The 18368-nt window shown below is 53.7% G+C and overlaps 1 protein-coding gene across 2 annotated transcripts in view; it reads left to right on the top strand.

Annotated features, from left to right (window-relative positions):
• ITSN1 (intersectin 1) overlaps positions 1-18368 on the top strand; it is a 147321-nt gene that overhangs the window by 109292 nt on the left and 19661 nt on the right. The window contains exons 28-29 of one of the 2 annotated variants that reach the window (XM_029939017.1): positions 10662-10783; positions 12506-12612. In XM_029939017.1, coding sequence (XP_029794877.1) covers positions 10662-10783; positions 12506-12612 — 229 coding nt within the window. Of the gene's footprint in view, positions 1-1551; positions 3504-10661; positions 10784-12505; positions 12613-18368 lie in introns of those variants that run through there. The other variant, XM_029939015.1, reaches the window with a different exon arrangement.

Below are 18368 nucleotides of genomic sequence, written 5' to 3'. Positions count from 1 at the left end.
GCTCTGCACCGTCAGTGCGGAGCCCAACGCAGGGCTTGAACCCACAGACCATGAGATCATGACCTGAGCCAAAACAGAGTCAGTTGGTTAGGCTGCCCCGGAGCCCCAGGACCATTAGCCTTCTAACTGGTCCCTGCTCCGGGCTCACTGTCTTCCAGCCTCTCCTCCCCGTGGGCAGAGAGCTATTTTAAAAATGGAACTTAGGATCTGCTAACAATCATCCAGGGCTTCCCAGTCCTCCTGTGATAAAGGCCCAAATCTTGCAGTTGGGCCTCAAGGCCCTGCCTGATCTGCTCCCTCCTCCAGCCCATCCAGCCGGACCCCCCTCTTCCTTTCTCCCCACTGACAGCTATTAGTGCTACCTGTCACATAGCTCAGTCATCACTTGCCCAAGGAAGCCTTCCCTGATCAGCGCCTTCCTTTCTGAGTTGCTGGTGGCTTTGGTGCAGGCATGGGCCTCCAGCTTGCAGGAGAGGACACTGATGCTTGAAGAGGTTAAGCCCCCTGCGAACCCCTGACAGAGCTGGTGGCTACCATCCCGATCGCTCGTTCTCTCTGCCCTCTTTGGCGTAACCGTGATGACCCTCCAAGGTGGTCCAGGCTTCTGTTGCTGCAGCAGGTTCCCAGGAGGCCCTCTTGAAAACCATCTCCTCTGACCTCCAAACCACCTGCTGGAAATGCCCCCTTGAATCACTGGGCCGCACAGGCTGGGCATGGAGTGGGGAGGAAGTGAGTAGTGTGTGGACAGTGTGGACACGGGGCCATCCCCCTGCCTAGCGATCACATCATTGGGCTGGGGTCCGTGGACCCCTTCTTGTCCGGCCCCACGCCGCCTGTCTCGTCCTACCCGACCTGCACCTCCCCGCTATCACCACGGTCTCCTCCCCACCTTACAGGCCCCCGCCCACCCCATCTGCTCCACCTTGGTCCTCCCACCTGGCCCCTCCTCCCCTCCTTGCTGCCCAGCCCAGCTCCACCCACTCGCCATGACTCAGTTCTTTGCCGAACTGCTAGCTCATCATATCTGAAGATGAGTGGATGGAGGCCATGCAGGGACACATAGATACTCATCTCCCACCCAAGACTGTGAGCTCCCCGGGGGCAAGGCCGCATCCCACGAAGACCCACACAGGAACGGCACTAATAAGTAGCGACGGTGCCTCCCCGTTGAATGGTTTATTATTGTGCGACGCCCCATCCCCCCGTAGCTTATAACCCAGAGGGAAGCGTCTACCTTGCACAGTCACATGTCACCCAGGGCGACCTCCCTGGCGGACAGTCCCATTGCGCTGCAGGCTCGCTCCTTCCTCCCCATCTAGGCTGCAAGGAAAGGACACACGGGTGCTCAGTACCTGTGCTGCATGTGACCTCGAACCCTGCATAAAGCTGTGTTTGGGAAGGCACCGAGGCTTAAAAGATAAATTCACGGGAGAAGACCCCGGGACTGGAAATGAGCTTATGAGTCAAAAGAATTGTCAGTCGTCATTCTTATAACCGCCCTACCTACTGTATATTTATTGCATGTGTTTGGTTTTCTGTCTCCCCCACTAGAATGGAAGCTCCATGAAAGCAGGGACCCGAGCGCATCTATGCAGTTGCTGACCATGAGCAGGAAATGTCCCAGGCTCGGGTTGTCTCTTGCGTCCCACCGGGGTCAGTTTGCCAAGTTAGGAGAGACCGCAGGGGACCGGGCTATGCTTAGACCCTCAAGAAGAAAGTCCCCCTGGGATGAGGAGGATGCCGGCCCCTCTGGACCGCCGGAGCTGGGTCCCGGGACTGGCCAGCCAAGGTCCCTGTCAGAGGAGAGACAGCCGCCTTGACCCAGCCTGGCTGCCACCGGCCCGACAGCCTCTGGCACCGCGGACCAGAGCGTCCTCAAAGCCAGGTCTTTTGGGAACGCACTGGGAAAGGAACAGGGACGGGCCACCCTCGGGCCCACTCTTTGAAAAGCTGGTGGTTTCCTTGTGGGTCTGCATCTTCCAAGACAGCAAGAGCTTATTCCTGATGGCAGAAGTCACCGTGTGTCTGTGGACTCGCTGTCTCCTTGATGCAATGAGGCCGTTGAGCAGAGTGACCTTTTGAGCTCCAGACGGAGCAGTGGGAGTCAGGTGGCGGTGGCAGTGTGGCCTCTAGGAACAGAGGCCGTCTGGGCTCCAGGCCATGGATGGAGGACGCCGTTCTAGGTTACAACTGTGTTTCCCTTTGGACAAGTCGCCTGAGGGACCCGCCTTGGTCTGGAATTGGTTCAGCAGTTGTGACACTCGTGCTACGTGAGCCTGGACAGATCCACTCTCTGAATCTTGCTCCCTTTTCACACCACTGTCTTGATTTCTGGTCGGTCTTCCCTCGGATGGAGCAGCCTGGCTCTTGGCTCCACGCATCACGGAGGCCAGGGTCGCACCCCAGCCAGGCGGATTTGGTGGCTCTGGGCCTACCACAGGGACGCTGGGCCTTACAAATCTCCTTCCGTGATTCCAACGTGCACGCAGCCATTCACAGGGGCCACTGCCCTCGCCCAGCCTCCATGAAGCTGCCACCGCGATCCTTGCGAAACACGGCCCAAACCTTCCGCAGCTCTGCAACCAAAGACAGAACTGTAGACGTCTCGCTCTGCTGTCCAAACTCCTTGACTGTACCTCCCTCCCCACCTGGGCGGGCCTGTGTCCCCTCCCCCACCAGACTGAAATGTTGAAGCCCTTATCCCCAGCACCTCTTTTTGGAGATGGGGCTTTTTAAAAACAGGTGTCCTCAGTAAGAAGAGGAGATCTAGACACCAAAAGTCACCAGCCATGATGGAAAGGCCACGTGAGGACACAGGGGGAAGATGGCCACCTGCCTGCTAAGATGGCCACCTGCCTGCTAAGGAGAGAGGCCTCAGAAGAAATCGGACCTGCTGGCACCTGGAGCTGGGACTTGCTGCCTCCAGTGCCGTGAGGCTCCATTTCTCGTGTGTGAGCCCCCATTTCTCGTGTGCGAGCCCCCGGCCTGGGGGACGTGGTTACACAGCACCAGCTGACTGATCCATCCTTCTCCCAGGCAGGAGGCCTGGTGGTTCAGAGCAGTTACTCTGGCGCAGGGCTCCCTCTGCTATTGATTGACTGAAGCTTTGGCAAGTTACTTAACTTCGCTGTGCCTCAGTTGCCCTGTCTGTTCAATGGGAGATTAGGAGCAGTAGCTGCCACACAGGATTGTTGGCGAAGACTCTGTGAGGTCACACACCTACGGCGCTTGGAACCGTGTGGCTCCTGCGAGCACCCAGTGTTGACTTTCTCTACCCCCCAGTGACCCCAGAATCTGCTTCCCCCTCCTCACCCCTGTCCGGGGCTCATACTCCTCTTTTCTCCAACCAGTTCCTCTGCTTGGATTCCTCACTACTTCCCCCCTACACTGCCGTGTGCCTGACGGAGTCCAACTCAAATCCTTGCTCTTCTGGAAGAATGCCCAGGTCCCTCTAGTCAAAACCCCTGCCTCACATTCCAATAAACACGTGTCTATCCTTCAAACACGCCAGCCTGTCTTGTGTACCCAAAAGACTTATTTATGGCCACCGCCGAGGGTCCCTGAGGTACAGCAGGGTGGTAGGTGCTGAAAACGGGCTCAGCAGGGAAGGAGAGCAGAGGCGGTGACATCAGTGGGGCCGGGAATGAGCCAACAGGTGCACCGGGGGATGCTCGACGCCGTGCCAGGATCCCAGCACCCGTTATGAAGCCATAAACCCCATGCCTTAAATTAAAAAGTTACCAATATTCCTATTAATGGCAAGTTAAGAGAGAACCTATCCCTGAGAGTAATTGGATTTTTGCAAAATCTCAATAGTCATCAAACTGCCTGGCACCCCGTGTAGACTGGATTTTCCTGCTTAGGAGAAAATGTTATCTGGAAGCCACCTTGACCCTTGGAAGCTATTAGGTTAGTACGGAGTGTGGCTGAGTGGAGGTGCCCAGATGGACCCAGCCTCATGGGTCCAGTGAGTCTCCCCCAGACAGGCTGGAGAGGGCTGCCTGCATTCAGCTGGATGTAAGGCACCGGGGGCGGGGGGGAGGGGGGCGCTGGTGGCATCAGGTGACATTTCCCCTCCCGCCACTGCAGGTCCCCATGCCCACCAGCTTCTCTAAACCCCCATAAAATTCCAGTCTTAAGGACTTCAACTCTGAGGCTCAGCTTTGGGCAACTTGCAGGGCTGCCTTCTCTGAGTTTACTGTGCTTGCTTAGGCCGGAACCAGTCTGGATGGGGTGCCCCGGGGCTCTGGTAGACCAGGGGTCCCCAAGGGCAAGGACCCAGCCTGCCTCATTCACCACCAAATCCCAGCTGCAAGATCAGCGGCGCAGCTGGAACGCACAAGTTCCCAGCTTCGATAAGGGGTTTGTGGGGTGGGGGTGGGAGGGGTCACTGCTCTGGCCGGAGACCCTTCTTTATGTCATATCCATTGCAGCCTTTCCTACACGACAAACCATCCCACATGGGCCCTTCTTTCCGGGAGGCTGAAGGAAAACAATCCGACTCATTTCCCCAGAAAATCCAGAATAGCCTGTCAGGGGACACCAGAGCCATGAGGCCCCTGCTTCCTACATTCACACCAACCCCAGAGAAGCCTTTGGTGTAGACGGGAGCTCCAGCTCCAAGGGGTATCGTGGTGAGTGAGGCCATTGAACCAGAGGATTTGGGCAGGATGTCTCCGGAGACACCGGTATAGCCTTTCCCTTAAAGATGAATGGCCGCGGCCCGAGTTCCGTATTGTGGAGTGGCACTCAAATTTCTCAGCTGGCCCCTCTGGCATTTGGCCCCTGTGATGCCATGTACCGCCCACTTGATCCCCTTCCCGATTCCTTATCTCCCATAGTGTCTCTGCACGCTGGCCCCACACCCCAACGTAATGGCCCCATCCTCCCTGATACAGACCCCCCGTCACACACACCGGTGGGACCTCCCCGCGGAGCCTTCCCCCCTTGGGAGCGGAGCATCTCCTTCTCTGAGTCCCACGGACTCCACCACCCTCGCAGACTTCAGGCCCCTTCTCCGCTGCCTTGCTATTTCAAACTTCGTCTCCATGTCCGAGTCTCCCTCCCGGGTGTTGAGTTTCCTTGAGGACAAAGACATTATCTTGCTCATTTCGGTGTCTCTTGGACGTCATAGGAACTTAATAAATATTTATTGACTGTCTTAGAGTATATTTTGGCCCTTTCGTAACAGGAACGGGGCCTGTTTATTTTGTGTGTTCAGTGGCTGGCTTGCTGTGGGGGCCAGTTTGGCTTTTAAAATCATGGACCTTGTTGAGATGGGAAGGGAAAGGGCTGGGAACGAGAGGGGCGATGACCCGGTCATACCCTAAGTACTTCTGTATCCTCTGAACTGTTTACACCAAGCATGTGTTTATGTATTACTTTTGTAATAAAGCAATTTGTTTAGATTATGCTGTTCATACGAACGTTGTCCCGTTCAGGCGACAAGATGACCTTTTTGGGTAAGATTTCCCCACATTCTCTCCAATCCCCAGATTCGAGTCCTTTCAACGGGGTCTCACGACTCTCTCCACTCTGTAAATGTGTCTAACTACACAAAATTACAAGGGACAGCACATCGATCAGGAACTTTATGTGGGCTCTAATTGGGGATCTTTTTTTTTTAACTGCCCAGAGTCACTTGCAATATTATTTCAGCTGTGAGTGGATTAGAGCTAGTTACAAGAATCCCTTCATCTGTGAAAAGTTATTTGGTGTGCTTTATTCTCTCGTTTTTCCCCGGGAAAGGGAGCCAGAAAACCATGTTTATCCTGGTTCCCAATGGAGAGAAGGACCATATCCCTCCACCCTTAAAGAAAACTCTTATTTGAAATGTCTTTTCCATTTACCCTGCTCTGAATAATGGAGTCTTTAAACTCGTTTGTTTTTCTAAATATTAAGTTTTCAAAGGAAGGATATTTTTTAGTTCAAAGTGCCTATTTCAAGCCTGTAATGGTCTTCTTGGTCTGGCATCCACTGGCAGGGACTTTTAAAACAGCATCCCACGGAGCAGTTCAGGAGCTAAAAAGACGATTCAAAGCCAACACTGTTGGCGTACAAGGCTGAGACGAATCTCCCCACAAAATCTTTGCTTTTTGTTGTGTGCTGGGACCCGCAGAGGCCTTCTGAGCCATCCCCCTGTCTCCAGGCAGGCTGGTAGGTGGACAGCATCAGGGGGAACCTGTTGGGGCAAGCAGCCCAGAGTCGCACGGCACCTGTCGGCTCGGTCAGCTCTGACGTGGGTCCGCAGGGTGGATGGACGGGAAGGCCGGCGCTGCCCAGAGCAGGAGGCCGTGCAGCCTCCTCAGGTGCCTTCCCTTCCACGTGCAACGTGTCCAACATGTGCAACCCCAAACTGGCTGCGGCACCTGGAATTCTCGGGCTAATGGCTTAAATCCACCCGAGACCTCTGAGCCTCTTCAAAGCCATACCACATAAGAGCGCCTCGGAGGGTCCAGTCGGTTGAACTTCGGGACCTTGATTTCGGCTCAGGCCATGATCTCACAGTTCATGAGTTCGAGCCCCACTTCAGGCTTTGGACTGACAGCGCCGAGCCTGCTTGGGATTTTCTCGCTCTCCCTTTCTCTCTGCCCCTCCCCCACTTGCTCACTCGAGCTCTCTCTCAAAATATTCTTAAAAAAAAAACATACCATGTAAAACTTAAAGACTCAGAACTTCTGAAATCCAAAGCAAGCCATTTCCTGTTATGTTTCCTCCGGGTCCTTGTTTGCAGTTCCTCAGTCATTCTAAGCAAATGGTCACTCGCACCATCCTTGCTGCCGTGGTCCTGGCTGGGATTTCAGGTTCCGGTACTGTCAGTGTTTCTCGGTGGGGGGGCTGTTGACCCTTGGGGCAGGCAGTTCTCTGTATTGCAGGCCGTCTCACCAGCCCTGGTCCAGCCCCACCCTGTTCCAGCCATCACCTCGTCATTGGGACAAACAAAAATGCTTTCTCAGCTTGGGGATGGGGTGCGGGTGGGGTGCAGTGCAAATCTCAGCTTGCTGGGGGTCAGTGCCGCCTTCAGCCTGTGGGGACGAGTAGCACCCCAAGCTGAGACTCTGCTCTCTCTGTAGGCAGGCGTTTCTCCTCTTTCATCGTGAGTCCTCGGCACCAGCAGTTCGCGCCAGACTCGTGAGAGGACATCAGGAAATATTTGTCAAATGAATAAACGAGATCCATGAACGAGCTTCAAGAGGGCCTGTGAACCCCATAAAATTGTGTGCCAAATCTGTGTGTGGGAGTGTTGGGTGTGTTACACATGAGTTTTCTGCGGCCAGAGTTCATAGCACCCATCCTAGTCCCCAAGGGAAGTTGTGACCGAAAGGGACATTCAGAAGACTGAGGCAACCAGGCCCCCACTAGCCGCTGCAAACCCCCCTGGGCTCCTCGCAGCTGCAGCTCTAAACGCCGTCCTAACATCCCTGCCACCAGGAAGGTCCTGGGGCGCCCGGGTGGCTCAGTCGGTTAAGCATCCAAGTTTGGCTCAGGTCGTGATCCTGCGGTCCGTGAGTTCGAGCCCCGTACCAGGCTCTATGCTGACAGCTCAGAGCCTGGAGCCTGCTTCAGATTCTGTGTCTCCCCCCGCCCCCCGCCCCCGCCGTTCCACCGCTCGTGCTCTTTGTCTCTCAAATAAATAAACATTTTTTAAAATATTAAAAAAAAGAAGAAAGGAATGTCCTGACCATTCTAGAGGAGACCCCACTCGGCTCTGTGACAGTTCCTCCAAGGCCCTGTAACGCCAGGGCTGCATTCTGCTCTGTAACAAGAACTGCCTGCCTTCCTCCCGGGCTCTTGGACTCATGAACAGGAAAGTTTGGTGAGCAGGTGACGAGCAGGATGTTTCCCAGGTGGCTCTCCTAATGACAGCCAGAGACCGTGCTGGCTTCACTCCATGACCCCAAAGCAGAAGCCCCCGCAGGGCCTCGGCAGAGGCTGAGCTGGACAGAGTGAGCTATCAGGACTCGCTTTCCCCCCCCCCCCCCCCCCCCCCCCCCCCCCCCCCCGAGAGCTCACGGTGGGAGCAGTTGTTCTAATGAAGCACAGCCAATGCCCCCTCACCGACAAGGAACAGCTGGCTAAGCTGGTGACCGAGGGGAGGGTCTGCCTGGTGCTTCCGGCTCAGCTCACGGATCTGTGGGAATTACCATTTGGCCACATTGCGGTGGCTTTGAATGAGGTCTTGGGGATGGGCGTGGAGGGTATTATCTTAAGGATGGCTTTCCCACCTCCCGTCTGCCTGCCCATCTTCAAATTGTCCTGTTCCAGGAAGAGAATCTCTACTGCATTCTAGAAAGGGCATTTGGCCAGGGGAGGGTACAAGCCTGAGGACTAGAAGAACCCAGCTATGGACTCATCTCTGGGGAGAACACTGGCCAAGAAGTCAGTGATATCATTCCCCCCAGAGGGATCATTCTATTTGCAGAAGCTTCTAGCATATAGACTAGGTCACGAGCCCAAGTCTTGTGGGGAAGACTTTCTAGGGGGGAAAATGGAAACTATGAGGAATTCCTGAGAGTCCAGAGCAAGCTTCTCAAAAGTTTGCCTAAAAAAAAAAAAAAAACACCACCCGGAGAGCTTGTTAATTCAGATTCCTGGGCCCCAACACCAGGTAGTCTATAATCAGGGGCCTGGTAATTTGCGTTTCTAACAAGTTCCCTGGGTTGTCCATGCTGCTGGTCTGGGGACCCACTTTGAGAACTGCTGGTGGCTGGCAGGGTGGGTCACATGGTGCTCCATGGCGCCCCCTTGTGGGGGGAGATGGTAGGAGGCAAGCAAGTGAATGGGACTCCCTACCCCCCTCCCCACCCCTGTCCCAACATCCAGGACACCTTTCTGTCTGTTTTACAAATCTGGGTTTTTGTGATCATATGAAGAACCCACCATGAAAAGGAGAGGAGAGACCGCGGGCCGGGAACAGGGAGGCCCAGGCCTGCATGAGAGGCGCCCCCGAGAATGGGGCTTCCCACCCCCTCATTCCAGCGTGCCGTGCCGTGTTGTGAAGCAGGCTCTGCTGGTAAGCTGAGAACGTTCGGAGCCGACAAAACCCTACATAACCAACGACGTGAGCAGAGGCAAAGGCAGGCCCCAGCGTCTGTGTATGTCCCCAGGTGTGCCCAGCTGTCTGCAGCTGCAGCGGCTGCCCTGTCTGTCTGCAGGCTTGATGCTTCTCGGCGCAGGGCAGCCGCCTGGTTCATGGACTTTACCCGGCACCATCCGGACGCTCTCCTCGTCTCTCTGCCCTGAGCCCAGGCCCATCAGCACGGCCACTGGATTCTCCAAAATCCAACCTCAGGATAACCTGATGCCCTCCAGTAGCTGGGATCCAACAACCATAGCCGCCTGGGGTAGAGCCCAGTTTCTGGCATCAAAAGGTCAGGTTCAACTCTTGGCCCCCAGAAAGCTGAGAGATTTGGGGTGAGTCAACCCGTCAAAAGCTCCATGTCCTTGTCTGTAAAGTGGTGATGATTATGGAGTGTGAGCTCTAAGCACACCTGCCGATGTAAAGTTCCTGGTGTGGCCCCTGGTCTGGGGCTCGGGAAATACGGGCCGATTACGACGTAGTCTTCCCTGGACGCTATTGGGTCAGCGGTTTGGACGAAGCGGAGTGTGCTGCCGCCCGTACTGGTTTGCTAGGCTGCTGTGACAAAGGCCACAGACTGGGTGGCTCAAAACAACAGAAATTTATTTTCTCACAGTTTTGGAGAAAAGTCCAAAGTCAAGGTATTGGTGGAGCCATGTCCTTCTGAAGGCTTCGGGGAGATTTTGCCATGCCTTTCTCTTCACTTCTGAGGGCTGCTGGCAATCCTTGGCATTTCTCGGCTTATACTCACGTCACTCCAGTCCTTGCCCATGTCGTCACATGACCTTCTGTCTGCTCTGTGTGTCTTCTTAGAAGGACACCAGTCACGTTGGATTAGAGCCCACCCTAATTGAGTATGACTTCATCTTAATTTGAGTCTATCTCCAGAAGGCCTATTTCCAAAGGTCACATTCACAGGTGTCAAGAGTTAGAACTTGAATGTGGAGGCGTCTGGGGGGCTCAGTCAGTTGGGCATCCGATTTGAACTCAGGTCATGATCTCGTGGCTCATGGGTTTGGGCCCCATGTTGGGCTTTGTGCTGACAGCTCAGAGCCTGGTGCCTGCTTCTGATTGTGTCTCTCTCTCTCTCTCTCTCTCTGCCCCTCTTCTACGCATGCTCTGTCTCTCTCTCAAAAATAAACGTTAAACAAGTTATATATATATATAAAAAGAGTTTGAAGGACACGTAGGTGGCTCAGTCAGTTAAGCTTCTGACTTCAGCTCAGGTCATGATCTCACGTTCGTGGGTTCGAGCCCTGCATCGGATTCTGTGCTGACAGCTCAGAGCCTGGAGCCTGCTTCAGATCCTGCGTGTCCCTCTCTCTGTGCTGCTCTCCACCACCGCCACCGGCTCATGCTCTGTCTTTCTCTGTCTCACAAAAATAAATAAACATTGGAAAAAACATCTTATAAAAAAGAACTTGAATGTGTCTCACTAGGGGACACACCTGAGCCCATGACACCGCCCGACTATCGTGAGGCCACAGGGCCCAGCAAGCTTGAGCCCACAGCCTCCTCACTGTGAGGCCGTGTGGGCTTCCCTAGACTTGGGCTAAAATGTCCCAATGGTTGTGTTTTCCAGGGTGTTCAGACTTACACCTCTTGGATATGTTGACCCCAACTGAGAGAAAGCGGCAAGGATACATCCATGAACTCATTGTGACAGAGGAGAACTATGTGAACGACTTGCAGCTGGTCACAGAGGTAATGGCAGCTGTGAGTGCTGGGGGGGGGGTGCGAGGGTGAGGGGGGGACCCTGGCTGAGGCTGGAGAGAAGGAGGGGACTCTGCTAAGGAGGGCCGCACCCTGATCCTCAGCCCGAAAGGGTTTCTGACGTGTGGGGAGCATCTGGACGGTGAATCACACAGGAGATTCATACCCAAGAGACGATGGTCAAACTCTCACCCGCGGCCTTCTGAGTCATCCCTGTGGAGGGGTACAGATCACTCACATCAAGGAATGACTGAGTCCATGAGGAGGTGTGTGGAAGGAGACGCATGGGCTGGGGACTGGGAGTCTGGACTTTACTCGGAGAAGTGGGAGTTCGGCCACCAACTCATTAATGCCATAGAGCAGGTCACGTGATCTCCCAGCCCAGAGGGTTGGCATCTGAAAATGGCAGTCATTTCTAGCGGTACATATTACCCCTGACAAAAATCTGTTGCTGACAATGAAGACGTTTCCTCCCAGGTCCCCGTGTACCGCCCTGTCCCAGAGGATGCCTGGTTTTGTCTCCCCTCCCCAGTAGCTGTTGAAAGGCCTGGGCCACTTGGTCCAGAGGGATGTGGAGATGCAGAGCTGGGAACCCATGCTTTTCAAGAAACCTCTGGTTTATGTTCTTGGAGACTTACCATGTTAGCAACAGGGCTGCGGAGAGCTGGCTGGCCGGGTCACTACAGTCCGAAAAATACCGTAATAGTTTTGAAACTCCTGCCGCCCCACCGCCCGTCACCAACAGTTGTGCGACCATCTCCTCGGACTGTCCTAACAACCAAGAAAGTCACCACTCAGCTGCCCAGTGTTGAGGCGAGATAGGTTACTGGCCCAGGAGGCCACCGCCATGCAGAGGAAGTGATGGCGGGTACTCAGAAAAGGCGCCCCTGCCTCAAGGCACTTGACTGTCGCTAGACATACAACTTAGGACATCGAGGATGTGAAGGTCACCTTCCTAGACCGGCCCTTTTGTGCAGTGGTCTGGTGTATGCCAGGTTCAATGTCAGCTGAAGACCAGGACTCCCAGGGAACAGCCCGAGCCCACCCACATTTACTGCACAGATGGGCGGTCCTGTCTTTTAAGACCCTTTAGAAAGAGGGTCCCGTCTCCAGGAGGAGATGATGACGTCGCTGCAGGCAGGGGCTCCCACATGGGGTGGGCAGAGGGCTGTGATCTACCCCGGGTCCCTCACCCACACAGAGCTTGGGCCTGGGCAGGGGGCCTCAGCTGGTCCTGTAGCAGCCCAAGGGCCTAGTGGCAGAAAACACCCCCCTGGGGTTCCTTGTTAGAGTCCCCACTTCCTTGGGGGGCTCCCCTCAGGGTGCCCCAGGCCTGTCCATGCAGCAGACACGGCAGGCGAGCATGAAGGAGCCACCCACACCCACGTGTATCTTGAAGCCCTCACTTTTCCCACCGTGGGCGGGTAAGAGTGCCCGGGACTTTGGACAGGCTTCCCGGCTTTATCCTGCTCTAGAGGTCAGCCGGCCTTCCTTGTGAAACAGCGCGGAGACCTGATGGGGACCTCCCCCACCCCCACAACCACGCAGGCAGAGGAGGGGCCGTCTGCTGCGGAAGCTTCGGGAAGTTTCTGGGCCTCCCCACAGAGCCGGAGACACGCCGTCCTCTCCCTGCTCTGAACAGACCTGCGCGCGCGCGTCCCAGGTGGGAGCTAACGGTTGCTTTCTGAACTGCTTCGTTTTCTGCGCCTGTAGGTCTTTCAGAAACCCCTGATGGAGTCTGAGCTGCTGGCAGAGAAAGAGGGGGCTATGATTTTTGTTAACTGGAAGGAGCTGATTATGTGTAATATCAAACTACTGAAGTAAGCCTCTCTCCCCTAATCCCAGCCTGCTTCGCCCCCCACCCCGGCTCTCACACACTAGCACGTCCGCGTGGCTTTGTCCGTGCGTCCCCTGTGCATGCCGCCCCGTGTTTCTTTCCGCCTCTGCTGCTCATTTCCACCATAAGCACCATGATTCCTTGTTGCCTCGCCCCGCCCCCCATGCTTCCAGCACACACCCCCGGTCTGTCATCGCACACAGGAAGTTGCCAAGTTCCTGCTTTCACTGTGGGTCTAGAGTTTCCCGAGGGAGGCCAGGCCTGGCTCTGATCGCTGACCAGTGCCCTTCTGGGGCGCAGGTGATTCCCCGCACACCTGCCCGCAAGTGCGGGTCCCCTGGGCGAACGCTGTTCTCTTGGGACATTCTTGGCTCCTGTGGATGGAGAACGGTGCGACCCATTTGCCGCCCATGGTGGGCATTTCCTCAGGTCAACTTCTGGGAAGCTAGCCTGGAGCCCGTCATGTTTTATTCCCATTTTGGTTTTCAGAGGCCGCTGCAGGGCTGGGGAGGAAGCGCGGGCTGGGAGTCAAGAGACATGGGTTTGGCGCCCAGCTCACTGCCCATCCTCCTTGAGCTTCGGCTTCCCCATCTGTAAAATGAAGGGGTTGGATTATGTCATCACGAAAGTCCCTTCTAAAAAGAACCCCTTCACCCTGCCCCGGGGGCCTGGGTGACTCAGTCAGTTGAGTGACTTTGGCTCGGGTTGTGGTCCCGAAGTTTGTGAGTTGAGTCCCACATCAGGCTCCTTGCTGCCCACAGGACACCCCCTTTGGATCCTCTGTCCACCTCTCTCTCTGGCCCTCCCCCAATTGCACGTGTGTGTGTGTGTGTGTGTGCTCTCTCTCAAAAATAAGTAAATACTTAATAATAAAGAATCCCTCAAATCTGTGCCCAGCAGGCCGTACTTTGGAACATCACTTGCTAAGAACACAGAGTAGGCCTGTGGTGATCAGAGGTTGGGAGGAAGGGACGCCCCGGGAAATGGGGCCCATTCCTAATCTTCACGTTCATGTGCTGGGAAGCAGCTATTTCCGGAATGTGATCCCTCGTTCTTCTTATTATTATTTTTAAAATTTTTAATGTTTTATTTGCTTTTGAGAGAAAGAGAGAGACAGCGTGAGCAGGGGAGGGTCAGAGAGGGAGGGAGACACAGAATCTGGAAGATAGGCTCCAGGCTCTGAGCTGTCAGCACAGAGCCCGATGCGGGGCTTGAACCCACGAACCATGAGATCATGACCTGAGCTGAAGCCGGTTACTCAACTGACTGAGCCACCCAGGCTCCCCTATCTCTCGTTCTTATAAAGTAACTCCACGTCCCCGCTTTCTTGAGCAAGAAGTGGATATGAAATAAAGCCAGACATCTGCTCTCTCTATGCTCCAGAAAACAGTTAACCAGGGATGACCCCGAGAGGGGCTTTGAGAAAGTGTTTCCACGATCCTCCTTGAGGAGGGAGCAGCAGAAGCTTCTGCTTGGAACATGGTTACGGGGCCGACGCTTAGGCTTACATCTTGTTCTTGCTCTAGCGGCTGTGTCTCTGGCCAAGTCACTTACAGTCTCGTGGCCTCAGCTGTAAAATGGGGATGGTGATGGTACCTAACACGTAGGGTGGTTATCAGGGGCCTTTAGATGAAAGTGACTGGCCGTTGTAGGTGCTGCGCTCAGTCCCCTTGCCTTGGGGCCAGTGGAGCTAGTTAACCCTCGAACCTGCCTGAGGTAAATCTGAAGGGTTGGAGACAAGTTATTTCAAAATAGACACAAAAGTTTCCTGTTGAAAATCCATCTACAAGTTATTTTAAGTTTACTTATTTATTTGAGAGAAAGAGACAGAGAGACAGAGAGCAAGCAGGGCAGGGACAGAGAGAAAGAGAGAGAGAGAATCCCAGTAGGCTCCACGCAGAGCCTGACATGGGGCTCGAACTCACAAACCATGAGATCACGACCTGAGCTGAAACCAAGAGTCAGATGCTTAACTGACTGAGCCATCCAGGCGCTCTTGAAAATATACCTACAAGTTAAAAACCCCTTTCCTTGAGCAGCAGTCCGGGGGGTGGGGAGGTGGGAGGTGCATCTCATGTCCCCAAGTGCCCAGCCCCCCATGTCCTGTCAGGGGGGCAGCAGCCCCTTCCTTGAGCTCTGTCACTGCCAGGCCTGTGCACCCCTCCCTCCCGAGTGCTGAAGTGCTCCGCGCTCCCGCAGGTGGGACTTGAGAGTGCTCACAGCTGTGAGAGCCGGGCCCGGAGAGGTCCAGTGACGTGAGGTCACACAGAAGCAAGCCCGTGGCCCAGGCTGCTCTGTGGATGACGTGCTGGTGGTTCCACCCCACCCTGCAACCGGTGGAGAGAACGTGGAACCAGGAGGCAAATGTCCTAAGTTTGTGTCGGGGCTCCAGCACCTTCTAACTTGTTCTGGGCAGTTTCCTTGGACAGATCCCTCTCGGACCCCTTGTTATGGGGCCTGTCAACGTGCAGGCGCGGTGCCTGCCTGGTCGGGCATGCAGGGTTATCCCGAGGAGCGAGGGGGTGAGCCCCACCGCTGGCACGCCGTCAATCACATCAGGCATGCCTGCACAGCACCCTTACGGGGTCCATGTGCTCTGGCCCCTTCCGCTGCTGGCCCGATTGCTTAGTTTGGATGAACTAATAATTAATAGGAGCCTTCTGGGAACCTGATTTCTTTTTTCTCTTTTCAATGTTACTATGAAACATTTTAAACAGAAAAATGAAGAGCATTATAAGGCGAGCACCCGTATTGTGGATTGTACGGTGAACATGTTGCCGCATTCCTTTGCTGCATAGACCTGATTTCCTCCTGCAAAGGATGAACCCTCAATGATGGGGGGATTTTAGGGCCCCTTGCAGGTTAGAAGGGGAAGGCAGTTTTGGATAAATAGGCTGGAAGGCAGCAATCTTTGGAAGGCCACTAGTAAGCAGCCACATACCTGCCTCTCCCGAACCAAGGGCCAGTGACTCCTTGGACTTGGGGTGAGAGGGGGAGGGACATAGATTTAGGAGACAGATAAATAAGAAATAAATATAGTGAAAATAAAGGGTCCTCCTGGGACATAGGGACTTCCTACTAATGATGCCTCTGGTTGGGGGTCAGAGCTGATGGTTTGTTCTCTTACTGGTGAGTGGAGAGCTGTGAGATTTGTTTTTAAGAAGTAGAGTAGGCCAGAAAGATCTAGAACTTTTTTATGTTAAGAGCCGGCCCAGGCCCCTGGGTGCAGCTGTCAGATGGGATGCAGAAGTGACACAGGGCTGGGCAAACCAGGTGTTAGGAACCGTTTTTTGTGTGTTTTTAAAATAATTTTTGTAAGTTTATTTCTTTTGAGAGAGACAGGGACAGCTCAAGCAGGGCAGGGGCAGAGAGAAAAAGAGAGAGAGAGAGAGAGAGAGAGAGAGAGAGAGAGAGAGAATCCCAAACAGAGTCCCATGCAGACCTGGACACAGGGCTTGAACCCACAAACTGTGAGATCATGACCTGAGCCGAAACCAAGAGTCAGATGCTTAACGGACTGGGCCACCCAGGTGTACCTGTTTCTTTTGTTTTAATCAATATCCTTTCCTGCCTCCTTGCTTGGAAGGAAATGAAGGAGCTTCTCAAACAAACAAAAAAAAAGTGTTTTTCTTAGTTTTTCACTTACCTTCGATTTTGCTTTTTTAAAGTTTACTTATTTTGAGAGAGAGAGAGAGAGACAGTGAAAGGGTGATGGTGGAGGAGCAGAGAGAAGGAGAGAGAGAATCCCAAGCAGGCTCTGTGCTGTCAGCACGGAGCCTGATGCAGGGCTGGAACTCATAAACCCTGAGATCATGACCTGAGCTGAGACGGAGTTGGACACTTAACTGTCTGAGCCACCCAGGTGCCCCACTGACTTACCTTCTTTTTAACTTAATTAAGATAGATGATTTTATTTTAAGCAGAAAACAAAAATAACGAGTAAACACCTTATCGTGGGGAAGGGACAGGATGGGGAGATGTGGAGGGAACTTGGGGCTGGGGGTCAGGAGGGAAAGGCAGGGCAAGGAGGAGATGCCAGGAGCAGTGACAGGGAAAGAAGCAGAGGGACGGAGAGAAGTGGAGAGAAACCTGGGCGGAAAGCAGGAGATGATTCTGGAAGAACTGTGCCTGCGCAGAGCAGCTCAAGTGGAGGTGGGTCTAGACGCTGTGCATATTGTCTCACGCTCAGTGCTCAGGGACCAGAGCTGGGGTCACAGGTCACACCACCTGGGTTCAAAGGTTGCTTCGGTCAGTACTGAGCTGTGTGAGTTTGGTCAGGTGCCTCGGGTTCCGTGGGCCTCAGGTGTGCCACAGCCAATAGGGAGAGTCAGCAGGTACACAGAAGAGTGTTGACACATATAGAATGTATTCATAAATGCAAGTTCTGACCGTGCACTTGCTCTGTGGACTTCGAAGGGTCAAGAGCGCTCATTCATTCAGCAAACACTGAGCGCTCTTTGAATGTTCATTAGCTGATTGATTAAGGTGGCCGTTCAAGGCCTCCACCCAGTAAACATTTAGATGAGATTACAAACCAGCTCACCAAAGGGTGGAGCTGTGGCATCTGAGTCACGTGACCCCGAGAGCCTGGTGCCACCCTCTGTTCAAACCCACCCAGGCCCAGTCCTGCCTGTGCAGTAGAACATTCTAGGAGACTGATGACTGAACCTAACAGGTGCCTGGTCCATAGGGGCACTGGTTTTAGGCCTGAGCCCTGAGTAGACAACTCGAGTCTGCAAGTGTGGGCTTCCAGCCCAGGCACTGGTTTAACCTCTTCACCATCTGCATGTGCTCTTTCTTCTTTTCCCCTTTCTTTGTCTTCTCCATGATTGTTTTAAAGAGGGGAGTGGGGGAGGGTGATGGTACTTTTATTCTCTTAGAGAAAGATTGTTTTGTTCCTTCTCACTGGAAAATGATGGAATTTCTTCCACTTTTCATCCATAGCAAGTATGTAACATTGTTATGCAGGGCTCTGACCCCCCAGAATTGGAGGTGACATCATCCCCAATAGAACAAGTTGAAGAAATTTCTACATGTTGGGAGATGGTCCATACCACCCCATTCAATGAGATAGTCAATGAGCAATGGCCATTTGGCCATTCTGAGGGTATCAAGCTGCCACCCCTCACACCCCAAGTTGCCGGTGCTGACGGGCACCTCTCCCTCTGAGGCCATCTGCAGTGAGCAAATTACTAATTGTTTACACCACACAATTTATTTTCCCTAAAATTTCTCTCGCTCACTTGTTTGCCCAGTTTGAAAGATTTTTCCTTTAGCCAAAAATGTAGGAGAAAAATATAGTGATGTGGAGTTTTTAAAGCCTAATGCTAATCTGGCAAAGCTTTCTTAGAATTCTATAGCCTTATCCTTCTCTCAGGCTTCTCTAACATGACCATTAAAGGAGCCAAAGGAATTTACAGTAATATTCTCCAAAGCTTATGTGAAAATCATATATTGTACCATTCTGTTTCCTCCATCCATCCATCCATCCATCCATCCACCCACTCACCCACCCAACCATCTACCCATTCATCCATCCATCCATCCATCCATCCATCCATCCATCCATCCATCTATCCATCCATCCATCCATCCATCCACCCATCCATCCATCCATCCACCAGTTCATCCATCCATCCATCCATCCATCCATCCACCTATCCATCATCACTGGGGCAGGCAGAACGCACTTATGCCTCCTATGTTGTGGTCCTGCCATCAGGGTGCATCGCTATCCTT

The sequence above is a fragment of the Suricata suricatta genome, chromosome 5 (genome assembly GCF_006229205.1).
Source record: "Suricata suricatta isolate VVHF042 chromosome 5, meerkat_22Aug2017_6uvM2_HiC, whole genome shotgun sequence".
Classification (NCBI taxonomy): Eukaryota; Metazoa; Chordata; class Mammalia; order Carnivora; family Herpestidae; genus Suricata; species Suricata suricatta.
Note: the sequence above shows the minus strand (reverse complement) of the source record. Positions and strands in the feature narration are given on the sequence as shown.